Source organism: Dunckerocampus dactyliophorus, chromosome 2, assembly GCF_027744805.1.
Source record: "Dunckerocampus dactyliophorus isolate RoL2022-P2 chromosome 2, RoL_Ddac_1.1, whole genome shotgun sequence".
Classification (NCBI taxonomy): domain Eukaryota; kingdom Metazoa; phylum Chordata; class Actinopteri; order Syngnathiformes; family Syngnathidae; genus Dunckerocampus; species Dunckerocampus dactyliophorus.
In genome coordinates this window covers 34,329,271-34,350,244 of record NC_072820.1, presented here as the reverse complement: position 1 = coordinate 34,350,244, position 20,974 = coordinate 34,329,271, and the positions used below count along the sequence as shown (strand labels likewise).

Sequence of the window (20,974 nt, the reverse complement as noted above, 5' to 3'; positions counted from 1 at the left end):
CCGTGTGTTTGCGGACGGTCAGATTACGCTACAAATTCTTGTTGCGGCGTGTTGATGCTTAGTCGTCATCTCCCATTAGTTTGGTAACACCATGCCCACCTGCAGAACACACAGTTTAGCATTACAAGGTCAAATGTTCTTCTACTTGTACTTACAGTCAGCTGCTAGTAAAAGGAGCCCTCATTAAACAATATTAGACAAAACTTAGTCCCTTTGTTTCATTTGTCCTCTTTCATCTTACTTTGGTAAATATTTAGATAAAAATTATTTTTCTTCTTGTGTCTTTTTCTATGCAAGAAAGAAGAAAATGAGGTGTTATTACAGCATACCATACCTTGTCTGGACTCATTCTTGGACACATCCAATTGTACAAGTAGTAATGTAAATTCTTGCCACTGATGTTGAATTTGAGCTTTTCCAGGAAACACTTGTTATCCATCACATCAAGAACAACGAAGATATCAAAGTCTTTCTGTCAGTAAAAAAAAAAGGAAAGAGAGACTTAGTCTGGATTTTAAATGTTTTTACTACTACTTTTTCTACCTTTTTTAAGTAAACCTGCATAACCCAAGTTACAAATGTGGTTTGTCTTTGGAACTCAAACTTAATATTTATTGTTAAGAAAAAAATCAACATATATCGTACATAAATTCATTTAAAAATATTATGAAATTTCACCAGCTTGAAACCAAAACTGCCAAGAAATGGTGTGCCTCTTTGATCATGAATAAAATATAAATAACTAGAGAAGCACTCGGAAAGCACAGACCTCCGCCAAGCACCGTAGTTCCCCCCATATTGTGACTGACACCAAAATAATAATCGTACACTTTTTGGATCAGTCTTTGATATTTTGTAGAACCTGTTGGAAACTCGTCCTGTATTTTTTCCAAGTGCTCTGACCATTTTTTGTGGAGTTATATTTACAAATGCCAAAAATGGTCATCCAAATCCATTCAGAAGTTTTCTAGTTATTTTGAACACAAAGAAAAAAACAGATAAAGACCGGCATAAACATTATCCCAGCACTGCGAGTGAGCTTTGCGCTGCACTTGGCAAAGGTAATAACTGTAAACATATTAAAATACATTTTAGGCATAATAAAATAAGAAAAAAATAATAATAAAAGGTAATTTATTTAAGAATGTAAAAATAATACAAAATTTTATGTATGTATAATACAAAAAAATATTAAGATATCTAATTAATTTCTAAATATTCATTAATTCATGAATAATTTGTCAATACAAATTATGAAATTATATAATACTGCACACCCATCGCTACAGTAACATTACTGACACCTTGTGATCAGTGCAGAACACTACACATCATGACTTTAAATGCGTTTTCCTAATGCCTTATAATGCATGTGCATTTTCGTTTATTTCGCCATTTTTAAGCTTGAAAATACTTCATGTAAGACAAGCAAACGTAAAATTTGCTTCAATGTGCTTTTTTTTTTTTTTTTACTAAAAATAAGATTCAACCACAAAACAGCAATAATATAACTGAAATATTATAATAAAAATCAGTTTATTTTTAATTTAAAAAATATTAAACTACATTTTAGTTATAATATAAGAATAAAAATAAAAAGTAATATATAGCTATATATGTAAAAATAATAGCAAATTCTAATATATATATATATATATATATATATATATATATATATATATATATATATATTACACATAAAATTATTCAAATAAATATATAATTACTTTGTAAATAAAAATGATAAAATTTTATAATATATAATATACACATCACTTTATTTTTCATTTAAAAATATGTTTATTGTATTTATTTGTATTATTGATTATATTGAACATTTAATACATGTATTATAGCATGATACTGACAGGTTCTCCTATTAGCATTTTTGATATAGCGTGTGTATCGGATCTCACTAGATCGTGCAGGTTGATTATTTTACTGGCTAGTACTCACGGATTTGGCCAGGACCAGCGTATCCTCAATGAGCTCAGCAAGGTCTGTACCGCCATTTGATGCAACGTAGAAGAGGTGGGCCGCCCTCAGGCCCTTGTGGAATGGGTGATTTAACACCTTGGAGGACATTCTGTAGAAGCTCACCACATCTGTCAGTGCACCATCATCACCCTGTGTATGCAAACAGTACATAACGAAACGGTCTCAAACACAAATATATGGATAGCGGAGTGCATGTTCTTAGGATATAAAGCATGCATAGTCTGACCTCTACCACATAGGTGTCAATCACGCCCTCCCTAGGCAAGAGCCAGTGCTCCACTTCCTGCAGAGACCAGCTTGGCTTGAGGTGGAATTTGGTGAGGTTTGCCTGCAGAAGAGCGTGCAACCTCACCACATCGTCTTTGCCCATCGGTCGCAAACCAGGTGTCTTTGTCACCTTGCCACATATGTAAGTAGTCAGTTTAATGCAAACTGTAATGCAAAGTGTAAAGAAATGAAAAGGGTCTGCCTTTAGGTGGCAATATACACCAACCTCAGGGAGGCGGTTGAATTTGAGGGCTCTCTGCAGGGGCATGTCTCCTCGTATGCCTGGATACTCCATCTCCACCAGCTTGCGGAGGTTCAGGGGTCGATGCCACAATCTGAAATATTTATTTGTAGACAGTTCCTAATACAAGGCAACCGAACTCCTCATATAATGCAATGCACTTTTAAAAAAAATACCGTACTTGTATTAGATCTCGCCAGAGCAAGGTTTTCCAAAAAATATGACGGTTTCACGATATTATCACTATAGCGTGTTATTTAATATGTGCTATTTTTAAATATATTTATTCAAAGGAAATAAAAAGTTAAGTCAAAACAGTAATTTTAAACCATATAATATCACGCAAAAGCGGAACATATGTATTTAAAATAAATAACGGAATTCTTTCTAAATAAATAATAAATAAATTAAATGCAGTTGTCAATGCAGTCCACTGAGGCTAAGTCACAACACAATTTTCTTAGTAAAAAAAACCCAAAACAAAACAAAATGCAAATTCAATTAAGTGGTCCAAGAAGGTCACAACATAAATATATATTTTTTAAACTCGTAATGTTACATTATTTCACAGTGGCAGGTCACACTTTTCCACAAACTTTCGTTTCATGTGATTGCTGTTAGCAACTGAGACATTGTTTCCTTGTCCTCCACTTGTCTCTCCTTCTCAATCACATCTCCACATTTGGTGACCTTCCACGTGAGTAATATGTCAATCGACAACGGCGGCAAGAGCCCAGGCGTACCGGCGCTGCACAATGCTAACACCTGTGTTAAAGTATCTATACCCGACGTATGGCAACACAGCACATGCCTGTGGTTTCAACACATCGAAGTCCAGTTTCAACTGCAAGGAATCACACAGGACGTGACAAAGTATTTCAACGTAATGGCCACGCTGGACTGCCACTTTCTCTCATATCGTAAAAACGGTACGACGCAATTGCAGTGGTTTTGAAACCGTGACTTTTTCATACTGTGGTTTACCTTGAGACCGATAACCGGCCCAATGCCTACTCCAAACCCACAATGGGTCTTGGGTCTATTTTTTTGGGTTGCCAACTGTCAGATGAAAAATAAAATAGTATAGCGTAGCGTAGCATAACGTAATGTATTAAGAGGTAGGACTTGATTAAAACTTTTGATCTAATTAATTAGGCACAATTAATCACATTTGAGTTAAATAAGCATATCTAATACAATAATCAATATTTTCAATTCAAACAGACTGGCGTCAAAGACTGAATCATAAATGACACTACGTATTTAATAGAAAATATTGTAATACATTTTTGAATTCATTTGCATTTATTCATTATTCTTCTCTAATGGTATAAACCAAAGTGGGAATGAATATATTTTTGACTTTGCAGATAAAATGACTACATTTAAAAGAAAAAGTATTGCACACATGAACTTCTTGACCAGCTGATGAAGGCAAACAACTCCAGAAGGATTACTTCGAATGAATCCTAACTGTCTCCAGGCTCATGTCATGAATCATACCTGCAGGAGCTGAGCGGTGTGGGCAGCACTATGGCAGCTGTGTACACCGCCTGGCCCACACCCTGCTGTTGGACACGTCTGGCGAGCTCCCGAATCAAAACCGGGGTCATCCGCTTGAGGCGTAGCTTCTTATGAACACACAAAAATTTGATCTGCGCCGTCCGCTTCTCCCTGCAGACAACACACGTTCCACTTGAACAGACGCTTGCTGACAAACTGCTCTTACAGTTGTATGTTTCATAACAGTTGGCATTTATTTATTTGCTGTTCAATTGGCCACTAATTGAGGCCCGGTGTGTAGAGAGGAGGACACTCTTTAAGGATACATGACGGGGCTTGAGGGCCACCTTTTTTTGAAAAGAAAAAGGAAAACAAAGTTGTCTAGAGTCATTTACTGTATTTGTTGAAGCTTACTGAAGACGGTGTCTACTATTAGAGGATAAACAAGATACAGGGGTGGGCAAACATTTGAGCTTGGGGGCCACCTTTTTTTTTCTTTTTTTTTTTTTTACAGAAACTGTTTTAGTTTGTTGAAGTGTCCACTAACTGAGGCATGGTGTCTAATAGAGTGGAGACCATTATTCAAGGATACATGAAAGGGGTTTGCAAACTTTTAGGCTTGAGGGCTACCTTTGTTTAGTTTTTTAAAGAAATAAATGTTGTATGGAGATGTTTAGTTTGCTAAAGTGTCCACTCTTTGAGGCATGGTGTCCAATAGAATGGAGTCCTCTATTGTACTACAGTTAAACAGACTAATGGGCAGCCAAAGCACTTTAATTTGTGGACACAAGTTAAATACAATTGTGTTTTTATGCTGGGTTTTACTTTTTAATTACCATATTGTCCTGAATATAAGACGGCCGTGAATCCCTATTTTTCAAGACTCAACGAAATCATACGCAAAGAGAGTGACCGGGAGAAAAACGTGCAAAGGGAAAAGTCGTCTGGCGCTACCATGCATATACTGAAAAAAATGTAAGACAACCCCTCTCTTAAGACAATTCCATCTTATATTTCTGTCAGTACGGTAATAATTGTTAATTGTTACACATAAAAATGCGATAAATGAGACTGTGGAACTAAATAATAAGGCAGGGAAAAATACAATATTCTAAACAATGAAATGTTTCGTATGCGACCGGCGTGCCACACATTTCCCACTGCTGCTGTACAGTAATAACAGTGAGCTACTCACGTGTCGTATATATGCACATCTGCAGGGACTGCCCCGATGAAGCCCACTAGCTTCTTATTAGAATCCACCCTGATGCCGCAGTGCCACTGGGCCAGCCAATTTGGGGGCTGCAAGGCCCTTAAGAGGGAAGGGAAAGGAAGAACATGGTGTGCAATATGAATGAACGTTAAGGGCAGTTTAACGGCTTCGAGCATTTAGAAGTGGAATGAATTCAGTCTCTCTGCCTCTTTACCTCAGGGCAGAGGAATGCTTGAGCTCTAGGAATGTTAATTATTCATTTGAAAGTAAATTATGTTATGTTTGCATGTAAGTGCCCCCTGAAGGTATAGATAGCATTTATGGAGATTATAGAAAGGCAGCCAAGAGATGAGAGCAGCGGGCTTGTTACTGATACAAGGGTTGAGTGGAGACCTCATTTACAGGAGACAGCTGCTAAATGCAAGACAATTGAACTTTTCATACAGCCTATGTAACCCGCCTGCTTCAAATATAGGACCTTCGGAATGCGAGACGAGGGCACTGACCGTTGGGCCAAAAGCCCAGATTGTCAACCCAATGTTCAGCGCAGCTCTTAAGGCCGAGGGAGTGAAGTTTTACCAATGTACACTTGCACAGCCACACCGGCTGCCATTCATGACACTCACCCCCTCAAACCTCACTCTCATCCAGGTCACGGCACCAATGTAACCTGCCTGCTTCACACTGCCCGTACCGGGGCTCGAACACAATACCTTTGGAATGGGAGACAAGAGCACTGACCATTGGGCCAAAAGTCCGGACTGTCAACCCAACGTTCAGTAGAGTTCTTCAAGCCGAGAGAGTGAGATTTTATCAATGTACACTTGCACAGCCACACTGGCTGGCATCTGTTACACATAGCATAGCATAGCATAGCATAGCATATCTTAACAAAATAGCATAGCATAGCATAACCTTGCATTGCGTCACATAATGTAACATAAAATAACCTAGCACAACATAGCATAGCATAGGACAACATAGAAAACATAGCATAGTATACTATAGCATAGTATAGCATAGCTATGATATGCTAGTATAGCATAGCATATTTTAACAAGATAACACAGCATATCATAGCATAACCTTGCATCGCATCACATCGCATAACATAGCATAAAATAGCATAGCATAGCATAGAATAATATAATATAACCTTGCATAGCATAAGATAACATAACATAGCATAGCATAACAAGATAATTGCATCACATCACATAACATAGCACAATATAGCATAGCATAGCATAACCTAACAGAGCATAGCTTAACAAGATAACATAGCATAGCAAAGTATAACCTTGCATTGCATCACACCACATAACCGCACATTACAACATAGCATAGCATAGGATAACCTAACAACATAAAATAGCGTAACATAACATAACTTAGCATCACATTGCATCACATAACATAGCATAGCATAACATAGCATAGCATAGCATAGCATAGCATCACTTTGCATAACCTTGCATCACGTTGTATAACAACATAACATAGCATAACATAATACAGCATAACATAACATAACCTTGAATCATGTCGTATAACATAACATAGCATACAATAACTTTGCACCACATTGTATAACATAGCATAGCATAGCGTAGCTTAATACAACATAGCATAACATGCAATGCGATGCAATGCATCACATCACACAACATAACATATCCTTGCATCACATCGCATAACATAGCACAGCATAGCACAGCATCGTATGACACTGCATAACATAACCTTACTCTAGAATAACATAACCTTGCATCACATCACGCATAACTTCACATAGCTTGTAATGAAGTGAAAATATGCAGCAACTGTAAGGCTGCTGCTGGCTGAATGCAAAACTTTATGGGCATTATGCCACTTGACTAGAAAGGTAATGACAAAAAATGACCTACCATTGCAGATACTCCATAGAGAAGTCATATCTGATGGTGTTGTCATCATCCTCTGTGTAGTTCTCATTGAGCAGCGTACAAAGCTCTTGCAGCTGAAAAGATCCAGAAGCAATTTTCCTCAACCTTGCAGTAGCTTCACTGGAACCAATGCCTACTTCTTCCAGGGGAAACTTCTAACATAAAATGCTAAGTTACTTTGAATAGGACATCTTTAACAGCATGCAGCATACCTCCCTGGGGTTGCTCAGGTCCACAGTGTCCCAGGAGAACCCTTGAGGCAGAGAGTAAGGCTCTTCTCGAACACTCGCTTCACCTCCTGTTATTTGGCCCTGACTTGTCATGACTTCACCTGGTTTCACGATATCACACAAACACATGAAGAAATACTATCTCATGACAGCCAATACAATATTTGTATGCCGATGTTGTAGTTTGCAGTGTTGTATCCTGCTGAGAGGTGTTGGTCACATGAGCCTCTCATGGAGCTAAATAAGCCAAACTACATATACTGTATGGCTGAGCAACCGTGATGAGAATACAGACATAACAGCAAAACTACTTACTACTATTTACTATAAGGCAGTAGCACCCCGTGGTTGCTGCTTGTTAATCAGCAAACAAAACAAAACTAAATATATAACATAATATAACTTAATAATAATAAAAAAAACATTTTAAAAAACTTTTACTAAAAAACACCATACAGTAATATAATATAATATAATATAATATAATATAATATTATATTATATTATATAATATAATATAATATAATATAATATAATATAATATAATATAATATAATATAATATAATATAATATAATTAGTAGTAATAATTAAGTAGTTAAAAATATCTACATTACAAATAATGTATTAGTATAAATATTAATAAACCAATTAGCATAATAGAAATTCATTATGTTTAAAATAATATATTTAATATATTAATAATATAAAATAATATATATTAAACTATGAAAACATATTAATGTTAAAAAGTATACATCATATCATATATCATATCATATCATATCATATCATATCATACTATTATAAAATAAATAAATAAATATATATATGTTAAATTAAAAAATAAAAAAGAAATATAAAAATAAAACAATAAAAAAAGAATAAAAATACATGTCAAAAATATTTAATCAACAATAATAATAATAATAATGTTTTAAAAATTTGTTGCCATAGGAAAAAAAAAACACCACAAAAATTACCTGGCATTAAAATTTTAATGAGTGTCATACAAAAAATAAAAATTAAATACTCCTTTTAACAGTGTCAATTACTTTTAGAAAAACTAAATTTTCAGTTGATTTTAATGATGTGCATTCTCTAGAGCAGAGATGGGTAACCTGCGGCCTGTGGGCCTTAAACAGCCTGCGGGAGCATTCAATCTGTCCTGCCATGCAATGCTAACAAATAAAACCTCATAAAAAGCTAAAAATGTGCTAAAACACATATGTTTTACCAAGTTTCGGGACTGGCTGTGTGTCCCAGAACTTGTAAGTGCGTCTCTTGGCCTGCTTCAATGTCCTGGGCAGATTTTGTCCCAAGGAGAAAAGGTGGAGGGCCCTTTGAATTTCCTGCTGCTTCTTTTCCGGCAGGGCGTCCAACTTAAATAAACAATCTCTGCACTGTTAAACTCCACAAGACACAACAAAAAGCAAGGATTTGACACTCATACAGACCATTTCAAATGGATCTCTGGGTCCCTCTTGTCTCCATTTATCTTGCCTCTTCTTGCTTTTCCTCGCACCGGCGCTGTCATCATCTGCCGGCTTCTTATCACTGGAAAATAAATGATGTCTTCATTCATTTTTCACTTAAAAAGAACACTACAAGCATACTCACGCTGACTTGGAATCAGTCATTTTGACAGCTCCTCCAAGTTACGTGCTAGGGTGCTTTTCTGACACGCTCGGCCCCTGTTTGGCTCTTATCTCTGCCAGCATGCGAGGGGAGGAGTAACCGCTTAAGTCACCCATCCCAAGTTGGACAGATAAGTGAAGCCTAACCACTCACCTTCTCACGGTCTTCATGTGTCTGCTGCAGATTAAAGCAGCCTGATCCAACCTCCGCCTTAATTGGCGGTCTAATTGCACAATGTGATATCTGCTGCTCTGGAGTTCACTCTTCTCCCAGTACATCCTCTTTCCTTCTATGCACCCCGAGGGAGATTTCCACGCAGTCCCCATGGAGTCTGCTGCACCCTCCTGGTATCCGTTTGGGGAGGATGCTCCAGAGTCCAGGCTTTGCATCCTCTGGTGCTATAAATGGTTCATGTGCCTTTGGTGCCAGTGTTTCTAATTGAAATGTACATAAAAAGATACACACTTTTTTACTTGAAAATGCATCAAACTGCAGTTATTTCTGTCTCTACATCTGTGATGTGATGCATACTGTACATATCTGGGGCAGCTGAATCTAATTTATTTCATTCTTTACATAGCCAAAAGCTACGGCTGGAAAGTTTTAAATGAAATAAAATTGATCTGTTCCAGAGTCAAACTGTCACCAAACCTTTAATGACTCTACAGAACATTTGAAGTCCTTTACTGACTATTTATTCTCTATTCTTTTTATTATTCAACCAAGGCAGGGGTGTCCAACGTTCATCTCCGCTTTGTGGGAGTTTGTGTAGGGGAAAAAGCGTATTATTAATATGAACTTGGCGCGGGACAAGGTTGCTGGAGGTTTGCGCTCTCTGAGTGCTTCTCTAGTAATAACATAATTTTACCGCAACCTAATTTTCCAAAAATTATAACTTTATTAGTTGTCTTGTTTGTTTTTCACAATATATATTGAGTACTTTTAAAAATAACTTTTTTTTCTTTAATATTTCAACTTTATGCTATGAAAATAGCGTTATTTTTCCACATACTATTACAACGTTATTCTTGTAAAATTACAACTTTTTCCTCTTAATATTTTGACTTTATTATATACAGTAGACGCCCCTACAACATAAATAATGCGTTCCAAGAACCTTTATGTTATAGGGATTTTATGTTATACGAAGCATAAAATACATGTAAATAGCCTAATCCGTTCCAAGATCTTCCCAAACTCACACTTTTGGGCCTTCAAAATATTCAAACTCCACCAAATATGGTGGGAAAATATAACAAAACAGCATAAACATAGTAGAGTAACATTCCAATATAAAATAAGGTAAATAAGGTATAATGGTGGATGGGGAACGGCCGTATAGTCTAGCAACATCACTTCATTTCATACCGCCATCATGCTTCTGGATCCTTTCCTGCTTTGTTTCGATCGACAACTTTTCCCTTTTTTCTTCTCACTTACACTTGGTTTGGGCCCATGACTACGGTCATTTTAACACAAAGAAAAGTAAACAAATTAAGAAGAGATTTCACTGCGTGGGAACTAGTTTAAGGGCGACAACGATGAGCAAGAATACAAAATTGGACGCGCTGGATAAGTCAGCCAATGAGATAAGAGCGTAGGCGGTGCCCTGATAATCAGCCAATGAGATGAGAGCGTAGGCGGGTGCCCCGATAATCAGCTCATGACAGCGTGAAGTCAGAAGGCGTCACCAAGTGTACTCCGTTAGTCTCTCTGTCGCATTGCATGAACTTGACGCTTTATGTTATATGGAATTCCTTACGTAGTACGATGCGAAAAATTTACATAAATTTTTTACATTCACTGGAATTTACGTAAAAGGAGGTTTACGTTATGCGAGGTACTACTGTACTTTATTATGTATTCTTGCAAATGTCCTGCTGATTATTCCATTTTCCTGTTGTTGCTGGGTTTTTTTTTAGTTTTCTTGTTAAATTCTTTTTGATTGATTGATGAATTGATTGAAACATTTATTCCATTCAAGAAAGAAGAAAACAAACAAACAATATTAAAACACTATAACATAAAACCAAACACTCTTCAAACCAGAATGAAAGGGAGCAGAAAGAAGACAAGTCTTATTATCTCTGCCCCTTTTTCAGCCACAAACAAAGTCATATTTAAAAACAGTAAAAACCAAAAAATATACCTATAGTAACCAGCCGCACAGGTGGTTACACATTTCAATTACAACTCAACCAATGCCATTTCCCACAACAAAAAAAAAACATAGTATGACAGCCAATCATAACTGAGATAGTTCATATTTCCTCAACATACTCGTTTTAACCATTTTTTAAAATATGGTATCAGACTTGGATTCTTTAGTCTCTTTATTTAGATTGTTCCATAAACTGACTCCTTTTACAGAAACACAACATTCCATCATTTTAGTCCTGAATTTTGTTTTTTTGAAAATCATTGTACCTTTTAACAAATACTTACTTTCTCTTTTTTCAAATCTTTTCTGAATATTAATTGGCAAACTTTTTTTTTATAAGCTTTCAGCATAATTTGCAATATATTATATTCTACTAATTCATAAAATTTCAATAGTTTTAACTTAAGAAATAGTGCATTTGTTGGGTCTCTGTATTGTTTTCTACTGATTATTCTTATTGCTCTTTTTTGCAAAATAAATATTGACTGAGTGTATGTTTTGCAAGCATTTCCCCATACTTCAATACAGTAAGTCAGATGTGGAACAATCATGGTGTTGTACAACATATACATTGCTTTGTTATCCAGTCAATCCTTTACTTAACAATGCTATTATTTTAAATTCTTTTTGTAGAATGGGCCACCTTTTGGACACCCGTGAACTAAGACATTGGTAATCCTAGATCCTGTACTTACTTATTACCACACAATGTTTCTGCCAGTTATTAATTCATGATTTAATATTGTTTTTTAGTATATATTAAATGATATTATTACAAATATATGTATTATATCATATAACTATTTAATTAGATATATTTTCTTTTTTCTCAGTTTTTTAAATATTGAATATACTGTACAAACCCTACGAACTTGAATCACTTTTCATCCTTTTCTATGTTCTGTGATTGGCTGGTGATCAGTCCAGGGTATACCCTGCCTCTCACTACCACTAGCTCACCCGTGATCTAAATAAAGAGCATAGAAAATGAATGATTGAATGTTAGCGTTTGTAAAAAAATCTACTCCAAAATGCTTGACAGAACTGTTGTTGTTTTGTTAGGCTTGTGACAATTAGCCAAACAGCCGTCAGCGTCTTCCTGCCTGTGCAATTACGACGCCTGTCTTTTCTTGCGCTCTAATCAACATTTTATTGTGTGATGCTTGTAAACAACATAGACAATGCGTGTCTCCGTGTCTTGATTGGAGAATCTTCCCTAAATCAGTCAGAGCGCTGACATCCTGACTGATGTTATTTGGCCATGGTGGTGAGGCCTTGATGAGCCAGCCAGACTAAAGACATTTGCATTCACCTTGAGCTCTGCCCTAAATACCGCTGGCGTTCTGTCCTTTGCAGGACTTTTGTTGTGCGGGACGTGTCGCTGTCACTAATAAAGCTGCTGGGATGTGATTATTATCAGCACCATCTCACATTTATAGCACGCAGCTAGTTAGATGATGGAGCTGGATTCTTCAGAGCTGAAGTCAAATACAAGGTCAGACCACACCTTATTATAAAACCATATTATACACTTTTTATAGTCTCACAGGTTCCACAATAGTGTAGTGGAAGCGTGTTGTCCAAAATCTAGCCTTGATGCTGGAATTTAGACAGTTTAAAAGTGCTTTTAGTAGGCCTTATACTGAGAACACGCTGTTTTGTGCGTTCTGTTCATGCGAATGAGCTGTGTTTGCTGTGTTTGTCTACGAGTAGCGCTAATGTGAGCTTTATCCGCTTTTTACACTGTGACTCTTCATTTGTCCAATGTAATACATGTAGATGCCATATATCACATACAACAATGTAACATTAAGGAGTGGGACAGGAGGACACAAACGTTAGCGACACTAGCATAGCTATGTGAGCTACAATGCTAACATTACACTCACATTTTAACAGTAGCATCATGCTAGGTTAGCCTATTCCCAGAAAAAAAAAAACTAAATGATCAAACTTACACCTTCCACGTCTGTAGTTGACTGACAGATAGTTGGCAGCGTTCAAGAATCTTATGAGTCTCATGGCAGCTACTCGGTGAAGAAATACAAGAGATCCCCCAAAATAAAGTACATATTCATATCTGAGCAAATGTGGTTTACTATTTGCCTAAATTAAGTAATGTTACTGTAATGTTCGGTGAGACACACAAGCACCGGACTTGTTCACCGGAACAACAGACTTTTATTGCAGGTCTGAGTTATCTCACAAAAGGCACAAAAACAGAAATAAATAATACTTCACGATGGAAAACATTTATAGCAACACACACGAGCAAGAGTCTTATTTAGGTTTTAAATGGCTTATTTACTCCTATTATGTTTACTATATTGGGTAATGCGAGTGTAAAGGTGGCTACAGGGGTGTTAGTTTATATCTAGAGGGCTCTAATAATGCTGAACATTAATAATGCTAAACATAATGCTCTAATAATGCGTTTGTTTTATGAGAGTTGTAGAGAGATACATGATGTAACAAACACTTGGACTGCACAAAAGAGAAAGGTGATGGACCATACCGAGGCAAGGGTGCAAGACCTGCGAATTTGAACCCGTTAAAATTGGGTGCACACACATCTACTCCAGTTCCTGCATAACAGTCTATCAACCCGGCGGCGCATCGAGGCCACACTGTTTGTGCCTGCCTTTTTCATTTCCTATATTACGTAAATGGCAAGGTACATGTGCAATCAACCAGTCTATCAAATGGTGGGAATTTTCTGGATTAAAATATGCCTCACAAGTCAAACAAAATCACAGTTATTTTTTTCTTGTAGCAGTTAGCACTCAATGGAACAGTCAGCATGCTAGTTAGCATGATAATGCAAAAACTACACCACTGATTTCCATGAAACAATAAGTGGTACGTGTGCATAGCAAGAACCCATTAAAATTGAGTGCACACACGCCTACTCCAGTTCCTGCGTAACAGTCTATCAACCCGGCGGCGCATCGAGGCGACACTCTGTGTTTCTGCCTGAATGGCAAGGTACATGTTTATTGGTTCTAGAGCGTTGATATTTCGTTAAATGCTCAGTTGTCCATTCATTTGTCATTTGTAATTGTTTTTGCATCATTTTCTGCACTTAAAACTCTAATTATTGTCTATAAAATGTGTTTGTGTTAACATGTTTGAGTGTCTGGAACGGATTAATTGGATTTACATAATTTTCTATGGGAAAATTTACTTTGGTTAGAGTTGGTTTTGGTTTGAGTCTGATCTTCCGGAATGGATAAATGACGTTAACCAAGCACCACTGTATACCGGTATATAAAATGAACCAAGGCACCACTGTATACCAGTATATAAAATGGATGTTTGTTGATGTGTGCTCTGCGATTGGCTGGTGACCAGTCCAGGCTGTACCCCTCCTCTCGCCCAAAGACAGCTGGGATAGGCTCCATCACACCTGCGACTCTAGAGACGACAAGCAATATAGAAAATGAATTGATGGAATATGCATGACAGTGGAGCTTCCAAAACCAAATGCCCTAAAAATAGTGGGAATTTTTTGGATTAAAATATGCCTCACTAGTCAAACAAAATCCCAGTTAATTTTTTTCTTGTTGCAGTTAGCACTCAGTGGAACATTCAGCATGCTAGTTAGCATGATAATGCAAAAACTACACCACTGATTTCCACAAAACAATTAGTGGTACGTGTGCATAGAAAGAACCCATTAAAATTGGGTGAACATTGAAATCAAAATGCAAATAAACTACTGTGTTTCACTTGTTGCTGTTAGCACTCAATGGAACCATTAGTGTGCGTGTTAGGAGGATAATGCAAACACCTCTGATTTCAGATACCACACGTGCCCGGCAAGAACCCCTTAAAATGTGATGCACATCGGAATAAAAATGTGGCTAGAGAAGCTTGTTTTCTCTCACAGGACAATGTAAAATCTATACCACTGATTTCCACGAAGCATTAAGGATAGGTGGGTACATGTACATAGCAAGAACACATCCACATTTGGGTCATATCAGAATAAAAATGCAAAAGCTACATGACTGGTTTACAGGAAATCATGAGAATGGGTGACACATGTTGGTACTAATGATGTGCGATACCACTGATTTTCTTTCCCATCTGATACTGAGTAAAATTCAGGCTGGTAACGGTGATACTGATCCGATACTGATATTTAGTGCAAATAAATAATAAGTCAGTAAGTAAAAAATAACTAAGTACATTTTAAAAAGTAGTGCATTTGGCTGACTGACTAAGCAGAGTGCCTCTGTACTTACACATGACACACTTACCCAGGAAAAGTAGTTCCCACCAATTGAATAAAATGACTGAAGTATCAAAGTATCGATATTTTGATTTGAGAATCGATCGTAGCACATAAAGAGCTGGTATCGGAGGTATAGATATTTCAATATCAATCCTCACACCACTAGTCGGTACTAAAAACCCATTAAAATTTGGTGCACATCACTTTCTTCCTCCCTCTCTGCTGTGTAACTATGGTCACTAATCTATCAGTATGCATGCGCCGGTCCCATTCAGCAACTATATAAACTCCTATTCCAGCATACTCAATTGTATTCACGGCAGAAAAGAAAATCTTGGCTTGGATTTTAGCCATGGCGGTTTGTGCATTCCAAAATTCATCAGTCACTTCTATTATTCTCCAAGCCAAACAAATTTTGTACTTAAAATGAACCTCTATATACTTGGGTGGCTGCCACATTTGCCTGCAGAATAAACAAATCCGCAGCACAACAACATTTATTGGCTGTTGCTTCAAATGATTGTCTGTGATGTATCATATGAGAGAAAACATCACCAGGAGGAGTCAAAGCTGCCAACGGTATCTTCACATCTTCTCTACTTTGTCATTTGTTTTCTATCCTCCTGCTCTTCTGAAATAACATTTGCAGAAAGCGTGCGCACAAAAAGGACTTTAGTTGTCTGACACTGATGTCACCTGAATAGTTACGCCATCCATTTATAATCAGTTTGTTGCCTAACTTTAGCAAATAGGTTAGTTGAAAAAGAAGAAACAATTCTATTGCTGTCTGCATGAATTTGTATCAATGTCTACTGTAGACTTCAATACATGTCTGAGAACTTTCTCAGCCATGTTTTTTTGTAAATTAGGACATGAAAGAAGGCAATGTTTAACTTTGAAAATCGTGCATCTCGCAGCTCAATTGGAACTCTGTCAAAAATGTCTTTTTTGTACAAAATGAAAGACATAAAGCCAATTAAATAGACAAAAATATGAAAAAGATAATTAAAATGTGAACAAATTTATGAAATTATTACATTTACTAAACTATATCTTAATGTTCAGAAAAAATCTTTAAAAAATATACACTAAGTCCCCTACTAACGAACATCCGACGTGCGAACACTCGTAGATACGAACACAAGCCGACTGGTCTATATTTTTATGTGTTTTGCCTTATAAGCCCATAATTATTTATATTTAAGTCCATATTTCACATGCTTGACCAGTAGAGGGCACTGTGACACTGCTAATGGGACCAACAGGCGATGAAGAGCAGTGGGAGGAGACTGAAGAAAAGCAAAATTTTAGCTGTACATGCAAGCTGTGCCGGGCTTGTGATTAAAGTTTATGAAGAGTTAATAGGCCTGCTTATAATTCTACACCTCCCACAGAACACTACCTCTTTTGAAAGAGTCTAACGACGACGATTTGTCCTTTTTTCAATATCTCCGCCTCCTCCTCCTCTACCACCAACGACGTGTGCTCGACCACTCCTCTTCAAAGGTAAATAACATTTATCATTACGTATTATTATATCATTTTTATTATTGTTTTTTTCATTAATTATCCTCTTTTAATATTACTACTGCATCCAAACCTATATTTATATTTATATTTATATTTATATTTATATTTATATTTATATTTATATTTATATTTATATTTATATTTATATTTATAGCTTTTAACACAGTCAGCCCCCACAAACTCACAAATAAGCTCCTCACACTTGGCCTGTCACCCACCCTCTGTAACTGGGTGTTTAACTTTCTAACAGGCAGGCCCCAGTCAGTCAGAGTCCACAATCGCACATCCAGCTAAGAATTGTGAGCACTGGGACCCCACAGGGGTGTGTGCTGAGTCCGCTCCTCTACACGCTCTTCACCTATGATTGCGTGGCCTCCCAGAACAACACCAGCATCATTAAATTTGCGGATGACACTACAGTCATCGGACTGAACACTAGTGGTGTTGAAACATCATACAGAAGAGAGGTGGCGGACCTCATAGCTTGGTGTCGTGATAACAATCTCCTTCTCAATACAGATAAGACTAAAGAGATGATCATCGACCCAAGAACAAGGGAAAAGGAGCCTCATAAACCCCTGTTTATTAATGACACTGAGGTGGAGAGGGTGAAAAAGTTCCTTGGCACACACATCAGCGAGGACCTCACCTGGTCTCACAACACTCAACAAATTATCAAGAAGTCCCAAAAGAGACTGTACTTCCTGAGAAGACTGAGGAAATTTGGCATGTCAACCAAAATCCTCAGTTGCTTCTATAGATGCACTATCGAAAGTGTCCTTACCGCCTCCATCACTGTTTGGTACGGTAACTGTACAACACGTGATAGGAAGGCACTCCAGCGGGTGATCAAGACCTCACAGAACATTGTTGGGGCAGCCCTCCCCTCACTGCAAAACATTTATAAAACTAGAATCCTACGAAGAACACACAACCTCATCAAGGACAGCACACATCCACAACACTCATTATTCACACTCCTACCGTCAGGCAGACGCTACAGGAGTTTGAAGTCCAGGGGCACAAGGCTGGCAAACAGCTTTTACCCACAGGCCATCAGGCTTCTCAACAAAGCACTCGCACACGCCGCACGCAACACACGCACACACTCATAGCAGTTTTATTTATTTACTTATTTATTTATTCATTTATTTGTATTATTTATCTGTATTAATGTCTCTTCTGTTGTTGTTGCTTAATTATTGATATTTATGTTTCTTATGTTTTTATTCTTTCTTGTGTTTTCTTTCTTTTCTTGGGAGAATGAACAGAATAAGAATTTCATTGCATAGTATAACTACTGTTTTACTATGCATATGACAATAAAACTCCTGAATATTGAATATTTACATACATACACATATACTGTATATGTATACATGTACATGTAGTACCTATATCATTGGTAATATTACCTTTTCCCAGACTTAAGAATGATTTGACTTAAAAACGGTCATCTGGAACCAATTGTGTTCGTTAGTTTGGGACTTAGTGTATTGAAAATTTTTTTAATTATTTATTTCATGATATTATTTATATATGTAATGATATTTATATTTATTTAAAAGCATTTTTACTTAAAGGAACTACAAATCATTCAAACACATTTTTAATTATTTTTTTTATTGATTTAATTTAATTATTTGTTGATTTATCTACTTACTGAATTACCTTCTATTCCATGATGCCGCAATGTTTTGAAAACCGCCATTAAAAGCACCATAAAATGCAACATAAATTAAATCACCGCACGGTGCACTCGTGGTTAGCATGTTGGCCACACAGTCAGGAGATCTGGAAGATCTGGGTTCGTATCGCCGTTTGGGCATCTCTGTGTCGGAGTTTACATGGTCTCCCTGTGTGTGAGTCTTCTCCGGGTACTCTGGCTTCGTCCTACATTCCCAAATATGCATGTTCGGTTAATTGGTGACTCTAAATTGTATAGATGTGAGTGTGAATAGTTGTTTGTCTATATCTGCCCTCTGATTGGCTGGCGACGAGTCCAGGGTGTACCCCAAAATCAGCTGGGATAGGCTCCAGCTTGCCCTGCATAGAAAATGAATGAATGAAAAGCTCCATTTGTCCATATGGGCTTCAACCAAGCCATGAGATGTCCATCCATCCATCCATCTTCTTCCGCTTATCCGAGGTCGGGTCACCTCGTGCCACTTTTATGCCCGGTCATCTGGTCATAACTCGATATTGTCAAATATATATTGTTTCCTTACACTGGTGCCATCAGTTTGAGCCTGTCCACGTGCTTCTCAGATGAAAACATGGACGCCGTGACCATCCATACAATTACAACACAGCACACAGCCTTGATGTCCTAAACCAGTTTTCATCAACATCTGGTGGGCTTATGTCTGAGCCGAAGCCTGACTATACTTTAGCATCGAAACATGAAAGGAACAAGGAAACTTTTCATCAAGAATGCACAGCCTGTTAGAATAGGTTTGCACTCTTTGTACCTTCATTAAAGATGTACATATAAAGGGCATACATTAATAGTTTAAACATTTCTCTTGGGATGACTCAAATAGTTAGAAAAAAAATTGCTTCCAAAACATGTCAAGTGGCAATAAAGGTGATGGACGTGTTTTCAGTGAAGGACCACAAATAGTGAAGATTAGGTTTTGTCAGCTTGCTGTAATAAAAAAAACTCCTCCTGAGCATGGAGGGACTATATGCGTTTATCTGCACCTTCTTCTCTGGCTCCCAGCTGATTTATTCAGCACAAACATTTCATGGAGGAGGAGGATATCAGCATGAGAGAGACAGTGTGCAACCAACACAGACATAATGTGCAATGCATTCTACACAGTGATGATACACGTGTCCACACGCATTCTTCAGTCATCCTAAAACGCTGCTCGGACTGTATCATGACATACTTTCATTTCATTAATCAAGTCAAGTCAGACTTGATTTCTATAGCACATTTAAAACCACGTGGTCGTAGCGTCATGGTCTGGGGCTGCATGAGTGCTGCTGGCACTGGGGAGATGTGGTTCATTGAAGGGCAACGGCCTCTGAAAATATCTCAACACGCAGCCATTATAATAGCTAGCAACACCAGTGAGTACACCTCACAGTGAATATGTCCTCTGTGTCAATATTTAATGTGGGCATCATTTTATCCATCCATCCATTCATCCATTTTCTATCCCGCTTCTCCTCATTAGGGTTGCGGGGGCATGCTGGAGCCTATCCCAGCTGACTTCGGGCGACAGGCGGGGTACACCCTGGACTGGTAGCCAGCCAATGGCAGGGCACATATAGACAAACAACCATTCACACTCACATTCTAACACTGCCTTAATCCTTCTGGGCCTCGAATTCACCAGAGCGGCACATGTTGTTGCTGGAATCCTCTTCCACTCCTCTATGATGACATCACTGGCGGAGCTGGTGGATGTTAGACACCTTGCACTCCTCCATCTTACTTCCTTCTGCTTGAGGATGGTGCACCCACAGGTGCTCAAATAAGATCAGGTCTAGAAGAGACATACTTGGCCACTCCATCTCTTTCAGCTTCCTTGGTAAGGTGCTTGTCAACTTGGAGGTGTATTTGGGCTCTTTATCATGTTGGAAAACTGTTTCCTAATAATGGGGATCGTGATCCGCTTCAGAATAACATGTTGGAATTCATGCAACCTCCCCTTGCGGAAGCACTCATGCAGCCCCACACCATGATGCAACCATGACCATGCCCTCTATTTAGGCAATACTGGCTGTGCGTTGAGTCGTTGATTTTCAGTGTTGTTACAAGTTTACGTGCTTTCTTTAATACTGTCCCTTGAGAAGATATGCTAGGACAGTAATAAAAGTAGTCACTTTTGAGAGAATATTTTTTACACCCTGCTTTGTAGTTGGTCCTGCAGTTTGTACTAGGTGGATGGATTGTTTTGACCTAAATTCTGCAAAAATTTACAAGCAATGGGTTAGATAAGATAGATAAAACGAAGATAAAAGTCGAGAGAGAGAATAAAGCTGAAAGCTCAAATAGATTTTTCAAAAACTGCCATCAAG

The 20,974-nt window shown here is 37.6% G+C and overlaps 1 protein-coding gene across 1 annotated transcript; it reads right to left on the bottom strand.

Moving 5' to 3' along the window:
• Window positions 1–75: 75 nt before the first annotated feature.
• On the bottom strand, window positions 76–7,470 carry LOC129177773 (glycylpeptide N-tetradecanoyltransferase 2-like). Its single transcript, XM_054769231.1, has 9 exons — window positions 7,360–7,470; window positions 7,130–7,221; window positions 5,205–5,321; window positions 4,010–4,180; window positions 2,492–2,600; window positions 2,225–2,395; window positions 1,957–2,127; window positions 335–472; window positions 76–99 (listed from the first exon to the last, which is right to left on the bottom strand). The coding sequence occupies exons 1-9, from the start codon at window positions 7,468–7,470 to the stop codon at window positions 76–78; spliced, it is 1,104 nt and encodes a 367-aa protein (XP_054625206.1).
• Window positions 7,471–20,974: the final 13,504 nt, after the last annotated feature.